The following is a 15,222-nucleotide window of genomic DNA, read 5'->3' on the forward strand; positions in this document are numbered from 1 at the left end:
CTGGGGGATGCTGCTGCTCCTTCTTCTTCGTCAAGTCACTTTAATTTTATTATCTGTCTTTGGACGTCTTTGTCCTTTTTCCTTCTTCAATCTACCTCGTAGAAGAAGAAGTAGTCGACATCCCGAGTACCTCGGGGAAGCGCGCGTTTTGAGAGAAGATTAGCTGCCTCAGATAGACTGTGTCGGGCACATAGTTGTTTGCTTGACAGCTTCTCAGAAGAACTTCACAGTTTTAATTTGTATCTGTTTCTCTTTCTACGAAGTCTTATTCCTGCATCTGTCTTTCGCGCACGTTGCTCTCTTTGCAGACTTCGGTTCCACTGACGTGCTGCTGAATGATTTCTTCAATCAACTCTGCAATCCAGTTGCAACGCACAAGCTGTGGCATATTCATCTTTCCCTTGCGGTACCTTAAGCTCGGCCGGACGATGTTCCTCCTCTGCTATGTATGCTATGTCACTTGCAGAAATGCAGGGTGACTCTGAGTGCGTCTTCTCCTCTGCCGAGCACGAACAAGGGTAATTCCCTGGCTTTGGTACTTTCTTCGCGCTTCGCCGCTTCTTCGATGGACGCTGTTATATGAAGCGCCTCGCCACATTTTCGGAGGTTTGCTGTCTTTCCGCATAAACCTTGTCTTGAATTGCTTCAGTTTCGCCTTGCGCCGTCATCAAAATAGTCCTCTGGTCCACTTTATTCTTTTCTCTATCTCGCAAATTAACTGTCCTCTCGCTCCTTTCTTTTGCAACAGGCACGTCTTTCCCACGCTGCTTGCACTGCTTGCGTCGTTTGGGTCCTTTCGCTGACACACAGCCGATTCCAAGTTTCGAGGTATGCAGATCGAGCTGCGTACTTGAATTAGCAGATTCGTTGCAGCCCCTAACGTGGTGTACGAGTTGAAAGGGTGTATGGGGCAAACTCTTACTTTTCTTCGGTGCCTTATCTCCGTATGGCTGCTATGGCGGTTTTATTCTGCTGTTTTATTATGCTGTGGTCGCGGTATTTATATAGAAGTTTATTCGTTCAGCACGCATCAGTCCCTTTAATTCTTGCGATGGCTTGCTTTTTTTCTTAATTCACATGCTGCGTTTACTTACATGACACAACTAATGGCGGCCACGTTGAATGTGCGAGGCCCTTGAAATAACCATCCACACACTGAACCTTGAGCCATCAAGCTAGCGTTCAATTTCTTCTGTCAGCATTGTCCCCAGACTGTCCGCATCAATCAATAGGCTGAGTCCGGGTACTGCCACCATGTTTAGCTGTAGAAGCTTGTCAGCAATTCTCTGTTCGTTTCTTTCGATGGTTATTACAAATTCGCTTTCTGTTAGAACCTGTGTCAGGTCTTGATATATGTATGGCACCTAAATCGCTGCAACTGTATACATGTATACAGTGTCGCCATACTGACTACGAACGCTAACTTCCACATTTCGACGCTCTTGAGGAATTGTAAGTCATTTGCCCTGAAGATATTGAGATGCATATATAGCAGTGCAGCCAAGTCTTTTGATGCCTAATGTTTTAGACACGTCTTCTCGGATGAAAGACCTCTGGCTCTCTTCATTAATGATGGCTCTAACATAGCCGCATCGGTGTCCAGCGATTACCCACAGTCGGAAGTCCTGCAGCAAAACTTCGGAGTCCACGCACGGTGAGCTTATGCGCAGATTGTTGGCTTCTAATGCTGTAGTTTGGTTATTCTGTCTTGGTCGCCATGTCTAACCACAAATTGACGATACATGTCTGTATTTACACATATTGCACGTTACTTTTCGCCAACACTTTGTAGCCAAGCGCTACCGCATGTAGTACAGCGAAACAGCGATTGTCTTTGGTGAGCCTTTCCAAAGTTTCTTCCTTGCTGAGAGAGGTTTCACAAACTTCAACCACCTGTTGTTCAGAGCTGCAAAAGAAGCACGTTTTCTCCTTTGTTGCAGAAGTGGGCAATGCTGCAGTATTGGGTATGTTGAGACCGGTTCTTGCCAGTCGTATGCATTTTGGCAGACCTGCCTCGCTTGCCTCGTTGTTCGCCCAGGCCACTTCTTTCCCTGCTTTCCGCCTCCACAAGCAGATATACCAGAAGGTCTTCTCCGCAAGCGCGTATTCCCTGAAGCTTTCTCCGATGCAGAATCAGTAGCAACGCGCGTTTTTTTTTTTAGCTTCATGTTTGCTACCCTGACGATAGTACCCGAATGCTATATCTTCTGGCTAAGCCTCGAGGAGAATGTCTGTCGTCATTGTTGAGTAACTAGCAGGAATGATGTTAAGTCCCTTTTATACCCTGATGTTACACTGTACATGGTCTATAAGCCGGCACATTTCATGAACATCGTCTTGCCAGTACATTGATGGCAGAGACCTCAGCTGCGAAAGGTGTGCTTCAAAAATGCGACGGAGTTGCCAAAGAGTTTGGTTAGGATGCCGACAGCGTCTTCATAGCAGCATCCTGTCGCTTGCAAGCCGTCTATGGATGCAGCTGCTACGCCACATGAACATGTACAGAACATTTTTGCCTTTAGTGAGATTTTCGCATTCATGTACGGAAGTCTTAAACGGTTCCCAAATGCTCGGCCATTTGCAGATCTCTCTGTCAAAGCACCGAAGCCGTAGCTTGGGAAGTTTGACAGAGGCGCTGCGGTGGAACCTCAACTCTTTCCCGAGTACTGGCTGATGGTGCTGCCGTGTCGTCGAGCTCACGCACTTACGTGTGTATAACAAGTGCAGTTCTACTGACACTTGCCGCTTTGTAGCTTAGCATGGACGGCCGGCTAAGCGCACTATCTAAGCTACGAAAATTAGTGGTGGCTCAGTCAGCTAAGGCGTTGCGCTGCTGAGCACGAGTTCGCGGGATCGAATCCCGGCCGTGGCGGCCGCATTTCGATGGAGGCGAAATGCAAAAACGCCCGTATGCTTGCGTTGTAGTGCACGTTAAAGAACCCCAGGTGGTCAAAATTAATCCGGAGCCCTCCACTAAGGCGTGCCTCATAATTAGAACTGGTTTTGGCACGTAACACCCCAGGAAGAAGAAGGAATTAACGTTCTTGTTTTTGCCACTATACCCTGCGCTGCGTTACTTCAAGTTCGAGCTCCAGAAAGTGCAAGACTCTTGGCTTTTTGGAAGTCGAAGGCATACTGAATCGTTTCCTTCATTACCACACGGTGTCTCTCCGGTTAAGAGTGGCTCGGAGAGCCACTGACCCCTGGATGTCAACAGCCACGCGCGCACAGAGAAAAGCAAAAATTAAGGGCGGTCGTCTCGACCTATGCGCGTGTGTGCTCACGTTTATCACATGCGTCGCGTGGTCACGATATATCGACGTCTCAATCGGCTTCTCGCGTGAGTCTTCGATCGTCGAGGGGGCGGCCGCCGTAAGGAAGCCGCTATCGATCGTGCCTATAAACGCCAAGTCCCCATTTGTCGTTTCCTGCTAGGCTCGTGTTACCCGCTAATGTCTCCGTTTTCTTTTCTTCTCCCACGCTTTCCTTTTCCCAATTTCCTCACTCCCATTTTGTCGTGCGCGTGCAGACGTTCCAAGTCTTTTTTTTTTCCTTTTGTGCTTTAGCGACGGGACCGATTTGCTTATTTTCTCATTACGCCTACAACGTTTGCCGCTTTAATGCGTCTCGCTCTTCTTGCCGTTGCGGCTTTTTTTGGAGTGCGTGTTTTGACAGTGGCGTTCTCCACTCGTCTGCAGTGAGTCGTGCCATGCTGCGATTTTTACCCTTTTCGGCATCGTTACTTCCTGGTTGAATCGAATTTTAGTTATGATGGTCTATAGTTTCGATTTTAACAACGCAATCGCCAGACAGTGCTTTTGGTGCGTTTTCTTTTTGTGCCTTTGGGAATCGTGTTACATGTCCTTTAACATTTCAAGGCGACAAAAACGACGACGTTATCGGTTAGAGGTGATAAGACATCGCGTCTGTTCGAATAATCATGTTATCAACTGCCACGCTGCGTTTTGTTACGAAGGTACTCCGCTCACAGCTGTAAGTAAGCCACGTACGTTAGAGCGGTGGCTGACGTTCTGTGCGTCTCTCACCGGTCCGGAGGTCGTGGGAATTCGAATTGAACACTCAAGGACGACGCCAGTGCTGTGTGGCCATGCGTCTTTTAGCGCAAGGGAGAATGGGAATTGTGGATAGATGACACTTTCTTGGCATCCGCCATATATTGTCAAAATTAAAAGGTTGGAATGAGGTTGGTCAGATCTTGTTACTCGCAATCCATGTAATCATTTTCGAGTAGCCGAATGTGCGCCATAAGAGGCAGGAAACCACGCAGGGTGGTGAAATAAGGAAGTTCGAACGAACGATCACCAACTGTGCCCCTGTTCTTGCGACCCGTATTCCTCTAGTGTTTGATTAAGAGAAATGCATTTCTTACCGAGGTCTCTGCAAATTCTCAGTGGTCGTCGTAGTTTCACATCCCACACGCCCCAGCGTGCGGCCTAATTTTAATCCAATTCATACGCCTACGACAAACGTTGTCCAGACCTAACAATCGCTACGTTGCTTCGCGGTGAAAGAAAAAAAAAAAAGAAAAGAAAAGCGCCGCCCTCGCTGTTGTCTTTTATCATCAACAATATGGCGGATGCACGTGCTGCGCTGACGCCGGGCAAATATGTAGCGGTCACGTGTTACCGAGCGCACTCGTCCTCCCAACCACTCCCCCCGCCACCTCCCTCCCCCTTCCCTCTCCCTCTCTTATCTCTCTCTCCCCTCTCAGTATACCTTTCTTTCCTAGGATTAATCAACTCAGCGACCACCGCCTCCCAGCACGCCTCTTGTTTTCTTTCTTTCGGCGCCGTTTTCAGAACCGAGGCCGCCTGGCTTTGTTCGCTGTATCTCTCGTATGTTCTGTTTAGTTTCCCACCAGCGGGCGGCCAGCGAAATGGCCGGGGAAGGACGGAACGTGAACGACAACCGAATAACGGCTGATTCGGCTCTTCGTTCCATCTCTATGCCACTCATGGCGCCCCCTTTCCCAAACCCTTCTTTCCTGATCCCTCCCCCACCCCTCCCTCATTTCCCTGCAGCGGTGACGGCGCGACGGTCAGCTCGTTTTTTATATGCGATTTTTTTTTACGCGATTCGCCGGCTTTCCCCCTCGCTTGAAGCGTAGTGGAAAGAGTCTGTCGGTCGGTACCGCGGTGTGGTTTTTGAAAAGTAACGTCGGCGGGGACGCCACGCCAGAACGTGGCCAGAACTGACTGCCATCGCTGGCTGCAGAAACACAGCGAGTGAGATATGCGGTGGACGCCGGGCTGATGACCGCCTCTTCTTTGTTTGAGTGTTTCGAACTGGTCGGCTTCGCGTTTTGGATAATTACCCCTTTGTGTGGACTGAAGGCCCTCGGGAAGTGACACTGTCTTGGCGTTACGTGCGAGCGAAAAAGAAAGCGCGAGAGTGAAAGAGTCCTTCTCGGATGAGCTTCGTCATGAATCTAGCTTGGTTGGCCTGCGTCGTTACAACTGGTGAGTTTCTGGCTCTAGTACACCTTTTGTCACACGGGTAAGTAAGAACGTCATTTTAGTTGAAGAGCTAGCTTCTGAAGCGACATGCAAAGATCGACCATACTTGCGGATTAGCTGTCATTACGTATAAACGTTTGCGCTTTCAAAGAAGTACCGGTGGTTTGATTCGCCTTACTGAAGTGCGCTTCTCTAGGTAAAGTGAACTTTAGCAAATACCGCCTGGTAATGTGTGCGCGTTAATCTTCTTACGTGCCGTTACGGGTTGTTCCGAAACTGTTCTTCTATGAAGGAATGTTTCGGAAATAATGTTTGTCTTTCTCAGTGATCATTTTCAGCAGCTGCTGGAGTTCAGCTCGACAGCTAAACTATAGACACTATGATTGATTTAGTTGGTAGGTTTCAACCGCTCAAAGCTACACACCAGGGCTTCACGTCAAAAGGTGTCATAGTGAATGACTCCAGATGAAATTTCACCACCTGATATTCTTTGACGCACACGCGAATGTAAGCGCATGTTTGCTTCTCCCCTTTTCTCCATTTCTCAACCGTCCTTAATGCAGCTTGGCATCGAACCATCGGCTTCCTGCGCAGCGGCATATCACCAAAGATAATCTTCACGGTGATATCGTGTTACATTAAGGAAACCGGTGTTCTAGTCGCTTGTACGATGAGGCCCAAGTTTTCGTTATCTCTACTTTTTACTGCTGATAGCCGGTCAGCAGTGCACCAAGCTCTTTCGCCGAGTCGGTCCGTCGACAGATGACCGATAGCGCTTCCAGAGGAGGCCGCGTAGGGGCACCACCAGCGTAGAGAGCAGTGAGATGCTGGTATCAATTGAACAGCAAGTCATGCTTAAGTCAAGCAATAAAAATACCTGGGTGCATACATAAACCAAGGAAAAACGTCAAGCATGGACCAAGATAATCTGAGACTGAAGATGAAGCGGAATGCAACAGTAATAAGACATAGAGCACTTTAGAGCTACAATAAATATGATGTGGTGGGAATAACTTGGAAAGGAGTAATGGCGCGAGCGCTAATGTTTGCAAATGTAATTTTGTGCTTAGAATTAAAGTCGGGGTTGGAGATGAAAGGCAGGGAGGTTAACTAGAACAAAGCCCTTTTGGCTACCTTGCACTGAGGGAAAGGGTAAAGGGGAAGAGATCAAGAGGTGAAGAGAAAGTCCACTGTCGGTGTCATTGACGTAGTGACAGTTATCGGTTCTCTACCAGAGATGTTCGCTCAGACCGGTAGCCTTTATAAATCGTAGCAGCGCTTTTGTGGCTTTTTGTAGCTGTGATATGCTAGGCCATGGTCCCAAGATCTTGTCCAACGGGAAAGGTCTCCCGTCTAGCTGGTTTAGAGCTGTATGGTGATCAAGTCTTTCATTTTCAAAGAAGTACATTAGCACAGGAGGTGTTCTATAGCCTCCTCGACACTACAGACATTGCACTCGGCGCGATCGGTCATTCTAATCAAGAATGAGTGCGCATTGATGAATGCAACGCCTGGGCGTAAGCGACACAGCGCGGTTTGCTCACTTCGGGGAAGACCAAATAACTAGGGTGCCTCGATGCGCGTGCCGGAAGGCACCCTACATGCACCCTACACCCTACAAGCAACAAATGCAGTCGAATAGATGGGCTGAGAGAATGCACACAATAGAGAGTGAAGTTAGGGTTAGTTGTGTGTCAATTTGGTAATGTCATATCATGTGCTAGCTAGCTTGGTTAGGTGCCGGGCTGGGTCAATCCTTGAATATAGAAACACGGTTTGTTCCTTCGTGTGCTCTTATAGCAGCTTCGTCGGCGTTGCCGGAGATACCGCAATGACCAGGCAGCCACTGAAACACGATATTGTCGGGGTTTGAAATTAACCAATGGTCGGTCGGCCGATTGGAGTTGAGAGCGCATGGTAAAACTTCAAGTGAGGCAGCGCATGTTGACATGGGTTGGGGATTGGGCCTCTTTTGATGTGAGAGAAGCGCGGAGCAAAGTTAGTTTTGAAGAAATATTCCGGAACATGGATGAAGATAAATGCGTGGCTAAAGTGCACAAATATATATATATATATATATATATATATATATATATATATATATCTGTACTCAAATGTGTGGACGGAGAATGGAGGAAGAGGTCAAGAAAGTTGGCAACTAAGTAAAGGGTAATTAAAAGTGCCAGTAGGCAACCACAAGTCATCAAAAGAAAAGGGAGATAAACAGAGACGGTAACTTGGATGCAAAAGATGGAAACAAAAAGTCCTTAGAGATGTACAAATACGGAAAGAAAAATACCCGATGAGAAAATCTGCACGCTAACACAAAGATAACCCAAAGGTCCGTGCCAGTTGAGGCCCGAGCTTTCTGTCGGAGAACAAAAACCAACCGGAGCAACTATTCGCACCAGGATGAAGCATGTATCTGCTGCAGGAAAAGCACGGACGCGACTTAGTACGTCAATATATTCAACCAGCGAGGAATGCACTCCTTCCAGAAGTGCTAGATTCAAAGCGGATGGGAGCATTACCTAGCCAGCAGTCGAGATACGCAAGAGACATTTAGAGTATTGGTGAAAATAAAGCACGGAAAAGATCGGTAGAGTCAGGGTTGTGATGGCTTGAGAGAACAGCAAAGAGAGATAGGCAAAAAGCTAGGCTGCTATGCATGTTTATAATACCTGATTGGCTCAAGCAGGCTATGCGTCTATCTGCCGCCGCTCTGCTTCGAAGGGGTACGTGCCAATAGAAATCATCATCAATCATCGTTAGGTGACGCGGGAACAGACTCGGACAGAAGGCAATTCGACGTTACTGCTCAACATCTGTCCACAAGGTCAGCTTTAAGCTTACCACATGGTGAAGAAAAACAAAACTTATGCTACTGTGGCAATGTGAAGTTGGGAACTGGACGCGTGAAAGGCCCACTGCAAGGAAATTTTTGGGCGCATGAACTTATCACACGTGCTTCTTCGTATCAAAATTAGCTCCTTTATTGGGCCCGAAATTAGCAGTCTATGCGCGGAATTGCCACTGGTATCGTCAACGTATACGCACCAAACCACCACCATTGCTTACATCGCGCTTGGAATTTCTTGCCGTTTTATCGTCACTATCACAGCTTTATCACACACACCCCTCTCTCTCTCTCTCCCCCCCCCCCCCCCTCTGTTGCTGATCGTAGTAGCAAATAAACCCCTTACTCATCGTCGTCGGTACACCTCGCCCTTAAATATGTGGCTCGGGCTTCGACGAACATGCATTAATTCAAAATGCTGAGACCATTCAATGCTAAGTCACAGCCTATTTTGCGTCTCTTTAAAAAAGACATCAAAGAAGGCCAGAAAGCAGGTGAACGACAACAGGTGAATTTATCATGGTTTCCGCGCACGCCGCCCTATATTTAAGGCCGTGAGTTAACCGAATAAGTTATGTGGAAATCCGCAAGGCGGAGTCAGGTTCATGAAAATGAGAGAGACGGAAGTATAGATTAAGGAAAGACTGAGAGGTCTTGACGAGAGGATATATCCGCGATTGGCTACCCTGTTCTGCAGAAGGGGAAAAGACGTACGAAAAGCGAAGTCAAAGTGAAAGGCGTCAGTCGATAAAGGGAACGTATTCGTTTTGTTTGCAGCAGGAAAGTTAGAAACACGTAGATGGCAACTGCGCAATTTAAAGGGCCATATATATATAAGAAGAAGAAACGCTTGTCAGGTAATGTTACACTTTCATTCGCGGTCAACTGTATACTACTGGTAAATTGTACTCTTGTCATTCGCTGCAGCCTGCTGAATCGTTTGTTAGGCATCTAATGGTTGGCCGTGATTTCTTGGACATCTTCTGTGATTGCTTAATTCGTACGTAAGAATTCGATACTCGAATGGGAAACTGCCTAGTGATCTCGTTTTAAATGCAAAGCATTTCTTGGCGAACATTTGCTTTTTTGACAGTATCTATGTATCTAGCCGCCTACGACTTTGTGATCTCATGGTCGTTTCGTTAACTTGGTATGTACCAATATTGGCATACTATGACAAGAGTATATGACGAACATAAATGATATGTCATGACATGCGTGTCATGTAGATCATGAAAGAGCCGCCTACGTCTTAGTGCTCTCATGGTCGTTTCGTCAACTTGGTAGGTACCAAAACTGGTATAGCATGACAGGAGTGTATGACAAAGATAAGTGATAGGTCATAACATAAATGACATGGCATGCGTGTCATGTAGGTCATGACAATGACTCAGCGAAAAAAGATTAACACTCATAACCACTGAAATGGGTTCGGACATGGGTACTAAGTGAAGGAAACACTACAGGACGCTGGTAGAAGTCAAGTCATGACGATGACTCAGCAAAAATAAGAATGACTCATTGAAAAAAATTATCACTTCAAAAAACAATGGAATGGGTTGGATGTGGTACTAAGCTGAAGGAAAAGGCTAAAGGTTGATGGTCGAAGTCATAGTCATGAGCATGACTAAGGCTTTCGCCTTAAGGTTCTCTTTAGGTGTAGCTAAAGGGACTCCTGAGGTCTCATGACATGAATGTCATGACATGCGTGTCATGTAGGTTACGAAAGAGCCGCCTACGTCTTGGTGCTCTCATGGTCGTTTCGTTAACTTGGTATAGGCTCCCCGCACACTGCTTCGCATAACATCGATTCCCACAGGGCGTGGGATCTGCCGGCTCTTTTTATCACTGTCTTCTAATTGGTGAATGCAAGATTATATTGCGTATGGTGCTGAAAAAGCTTACAATGTTTTCGTTTTTCATTTTGTTTGTTTTCACGGCCACAGCCGTTCCGTTGGCGCACGTAGCGCCAGCGCTTCTCCGAGCTATATCGAGAGGTGAGACTGCTCATTTGCTGGAGAGCTTTGCAAGCCCGGCTAGCCAGCCATCACACATGCTTTTCAGCTAGAGTGCAGATTTCTTCGAATAACGCACATGTTTTCTGGAGCCGTCGGAAGCAGAAGCTGTTTCGTTTTGTGCACACGGCTTTACATATGCATGGAAGCGTGAACATCCACATAACGAACGATAGAACAAAAAAAAAATTATAAACGTAGCGCGAGAAGACGAGGCAGCCGATATTCAAGCTGCGATTACGAGGAAGAAACGGGGCCCGCCGTGGTTGCTCAGTGGTTATGGTGTTGGGCTGCTGAGCACGAGGTCGCGGGATCGAATCCCGGCCATGGCGGCCGCGTTCCGTGTATTTCGATTTAGAGAAAAAAAAAAAAAGCAAAGGAAAGACAGGGAGGTTAACCAGAGATGACGTGCACCTAGATTTAGGTGCACGTTAAAGAACCCCAGGTGGTCCAAATTAATCCGGAGTCCCCCACTACGGCGTGCGCCTCATAATCAGATGGTGGTTTTGGCACGTAAAACCCCATAATTTAACTTTTGAACGAAAAAACGGAGTTGGGTAGGTTATGTAATGCGTAGGGCAGAATGGTCACAGAATAGGTACCAAGGGAAAGGTATGCGCACTTAAGAATGGTAGAGGGCGATATCCGTATGTGTAGGTGGTGTGGTGTCCAATTGGAAAATTTGAAGGCATACGAGGGTGTCAGCTGGCGCAAGACGAGAGCAATTGCAAATCACTGAAAGAGGCCTTCGTCGAGCAGTGGAGATAAAAACCGAGGTAGTTGCACAAGGGTACTGTATATATCCTCGTTGTTCTCCGTTCAGACGCCAGTGGGCGTGAAAGCGAGCGAGATTACCTAACACCTTTCGTTCCCGTTGGAATTCAGTTATGCTGTCTGCATTCTCGTTCCCCCTGTTTCGCCGCAGCTCGTCTCTGCTTCGTCAAAGCCATGGTGGCTGGCGGTTGCAGCTGCGCGGCGTGTTTGCGAACAACGGCTACTTCATTATCAGCGGAAACCATCGCGTCAAAAAACAACGCCGGTTCTCTCCTTCCCCTGTCCCTCTCCCTTTTTTTCTATTACCTTTTTGTTTCGGCTGTTTTCTCTTTAGTATAAACGTTACGCCGGCGCTTCGGGCCAGGAAATAAGCTGACCAGGTCGCATGTGTCACCTGCGCCGACCGTCTTCCGGCGCTTTGTGGCCACACCAGGGCGGAGCTGACCTCGCTGGATGCTGCGTCACGTGATCTGTCAGCGACCAACCGCGAGGCGTTGAAATCGGGGCTCCATGGTTTGTTGTGTGCATACGGCGACAGCTCACGTCGCCCGGCTGGAGTTTGGCGGCCAACTCATCTCGTTTGTCCAGTTGGCGCCCCTTTTGCTCATTGCATATTGTTTTTTTTGTTTTGTTTTCACCTTGCCCTTGCGCGATTATAAATGCTTCGTTAACGGGCAGTCATTAGACCAGCGTAGTCTCGAAAGCGAATGGAGGTCGTAGTCTAGGTTTCGAAGTGGTCGCCGTGTTTTATTGCGATAGCAATTATATGGCTACTACAAAGCGGATTTCTGCCGTCGGCGTCGTCGTCGCCATCGTCGTCGCCGTGAGGTTCCGTATGACGTCAATGGTGATGAAATCGTCGTTGACGTCATATATGTGCTAGTGAAAGGGAGCGAGGGGAGTAAACGGGGAGCAAACGCACGTCGGAGAGCAAACGCATGTTCTGCGCCGTGCTCCCTGAAGGGCTGCAGAATAAGGCATCTCTTTCCTTCTTTCCATATATAGAGAGCAAATGCGACTTTTCCCGTCGTGCGAAAGGCTGTTGGGGGACGGGAGGGAGGGGAGGCGACGTTTAGCTGCGGCACCTAATGCGTATTTATATAAAAACGCCGCGCGCGTTCGGTGCGAACGCGGGCAAAGCGCCGACAGCGTCGACAACAGTTCTGCGCGTTGCTGGTGCTGCTGCATGTCCAAGTTTATACAGCTGATAAAACTACTATCCTTACTCCGTATAGCTCTCTACTAAGTTGCTATCGCAATTGATGCTTCGCCTTTCGGGTGAAACTGCGACAATTTTTTTTACCTATACAAACTTTCTTTAGGAATCGCTTGTCGCCGATTTTTCATCTTTCATCTAATTATAATGTTTGAGAAGTTGAATAATTATTTAAGACTAATTATGTAATTAGGCGGAATGCAACAAAATTACCTGAGTATCTCCAAGCGACGGGAAACAACATTACCTTGGTTCTGTCCAGCTACGTGGCACTTGCATATTTTTAAATGCTTGTGCATGATAGTTGGGACACCCTGTATATAAGGTATTGTATTCATGATTCAACAGAGATATAAGCACCATTATCGTCAGTAGTAGTCACCAGAGTCATTGTCACTGTTTCTTCGCTCCTCGGAGTGTAGATCATCATAGCTGGCATGAAGACCGGAACCACCGTGAGCAGCAGCGGCCGGTCCCAGGAGCTTCGCCCGGACGTCTCCGAGGGCTACACCTACGCCTGGGCCTTGCTAGCGTCACGACTTCGTGGCCGGGTCCTCCGCTCTCCTGTCGTCAGAGCATGGCTGACGAGGTGAAGCTACTTCCTCCTCTACTCTCTTCTGCTCCTTCATTATACAAGCCTCAATCGGGATGTCGGCCATCCTCCTATCCTGGTCACTCTGAACCAAGGGTTCCTCAGTGGTGTGCTTCTCCACTAAGACGTCACTGGTACTCTCTACTCTGCCAACTTCTTCTGGCATCTCTCCGCAGTCAGACTGCTCTACTCCCTCGCGGATTACACCTCGGTTCGCGTGCCTCGAGCGCTCGCGCCGTACGGAACGCTCCGCGAACTTCGTCGTCCTCTTCTCTCGCCACGAGCGGCCTCTTACATGTGACATAGGCCCCCTCTTCAAGAGTTTTTTCCCCAAAAACTTCTTTCTCTTGGCCGTTTCTGTTGGGAACTGAACTCTTCTTCTTGGACTTGCGCACTCCTTGTATGCTCGTGGCTCACTTGTCACCACCACCTTTTCGCGCACTATTCACTTTTCACTACACAATACACTGCACTCAATTGTTCGCAATGTTCATTGTCCCAGGACACTCTACATGAATAAACTTTCTCACAACACACATTTGTAAATACTGGCAATTCAATTGTTGTAGGGCATTCCTAATTATATTTCGTTTATATCCGGCCGGTTATACCTGTTCACTTTTTCCGCCTTTTCCTACTCCCATGCATGCCTACTTTCTTTCTGCTTCCTTCTCCCTCTTATGCCGGCACATTTCTCGTGCAGCTTGGAAGCTCTCTGCCTTAACTCTGACTTCATCTTTTTCTTTTGCGCACCCATCTCATGCGCACGCGTTTTCTTGCGCTGCTTTCCTCTCAATATTCGGCGAGTCATCTTCCTACCCTTACGTGTTACACATATCGGGTGATTCGGGTATCTGCCGCCTTTCACCTTGCTCTCGGAGTCTAAATGAGTCATCATATCTGGCGCCTGTATGAACCCTTGAATCATTTTCCACTACCAACCCCACATCATTCCGAGGTGAAGCTACTTCCTCCTCTACTCTCTTCTGCTCCTTCATTATACAAGCCTCAATCGGGATGTCGGCCATCCTCCTATCCTGGTCACTCTGAACCAAGGGTTCCTCAGTGGTGTGCTTCTCCACTAAGACGTCACTGGTGCTCTCTACTCTGCCAACTTCTTCTGGCATCTCTCCGCAGTCAGACTGCTCTACTTCGCTAACGTGCCTGCTTTCTATCTTTTTCTCGGCCTCATTCTCTTTCATTTTCGATGCCTGTGCTCTCTCTTGTAACATCCTTATTCCTCTCTCTAGAAACTGTTTTCTTTCTTCGTAGTCTTTCTTAGCTACAGCATGCTCCGCTAATCTAGCCGCCTCACCTACTCGACACCGGCTTAAGGCGCTAGCCCACTCATTTCTTGCCCAGCCTCGCCCGACCGTTTTTCTCGCAACACGATGCAAATCAGCATCTAGATCGTCTCTACGTTCATCACACGGAGCCATCAATTTACTGGGAAAAATCTGTTTTGGCCTGGGCGAAGTAGAGTCGAATGACGCCGACCTGGGGAAAATCGACCCCTCGCGAGACCTGGCGTTCATCTCTGCCAACTTTAGCTTCAATTCCAAAATTTCCCTCTCGCTTTTGCGCTGTTCGCGCACTCGTTCATGCTCCTCACGTGCTCGTTCGAGCTTCTTTTCTTTTTCTTGTTGCGTATACTTAAAAAACGCCATCGTCTCATCCTTCGACATATTTAAATCCTTCGCTATCGCCGCCAAACGTTCCCACTCCATCTTTGCAACTCCCGAGTATCGGTGACTGGGCCCTATCAATCCTGGCAGGCTAGCTTCTACTCGCTTGGGAGCCGGAGAGTTGCGTACATGCGCTACTCTCGATGGAGAAGACACGACTGGCAGCACAGCAAACAAGGATTTAATAGGTACACGGACGGTAAAAGCACAAAGCACACCAAACTAGAACCATAATTCATCAAAAAATGTTCACTCGAACTTAAACACAAAGCTTAGGCTAAATACAACACTACCGGCAAACATTCTGTCTCGGTTTCGGAGCCTAACTCCGCCTTAAAGTCTCTCGGTCAGTCCTAGCACTGACTCTTTAAAGTCTGGCCACCCTGGCCCCGGCCTAACTGCGTCGCAAAGCAGAAACGTGGGCTCTTACAGACCATCGTCTTGAAGTTCTTCTTGAATCCGCGTCGGGCTGTGTGGTGTGTTCGAAAGGCATTTCCTTATTTTTTTTTTTTTTTTTGAAGGAATAAATACACTCAGTTCCTAGCGTGCTGTACTTCTTACGATTCTTTTCGATAAAGTGAAAACACATAGTTGAATCAACGGGAT

General features: G+C 47.8%; 1 protein-coding gene across 1 annotated transcript in view; it reads left to right on the forward strand.

The window, feature by feature from the left end:
* Window positions 1-5,168: 5,168 nt before the first annotated feature.
* LOC119465743 (uncharacterized) overlaps window positions 5,169-15,222 on the forward strand; it is a 54,698-nt gene continuing 44,644 nt past the window's right edge. The window contains exon 1 of the mRNA XM_037726210.2: window positions 5,169-5,480. Coding sequence (XP_037582138.1) covers window positions 5,432-5,480 — 49 coding nt within the window. The 5' untranslated portion in view covers window positions 5,169-5,431. The remainder of the gene's footprint in view (window positions 5,481-15,222) is intronic.

This window comes from Dermacentor silvarum, chromosome 10 (genome assembly GCF_013339745.2).
Source record: "Dermacentor silvarum isolate Dsil-2018 chromosome 10, BIME_Dsil_1.4, whole genome shotgun sequence".
In the NCBI taxonomy this organism is placed as follows: Eukaryota; Metazoa; Arthropoda; class Arachnida; order Ixodida; family Ixodidae; genus Dermacentor; species Dermacentor silvarum.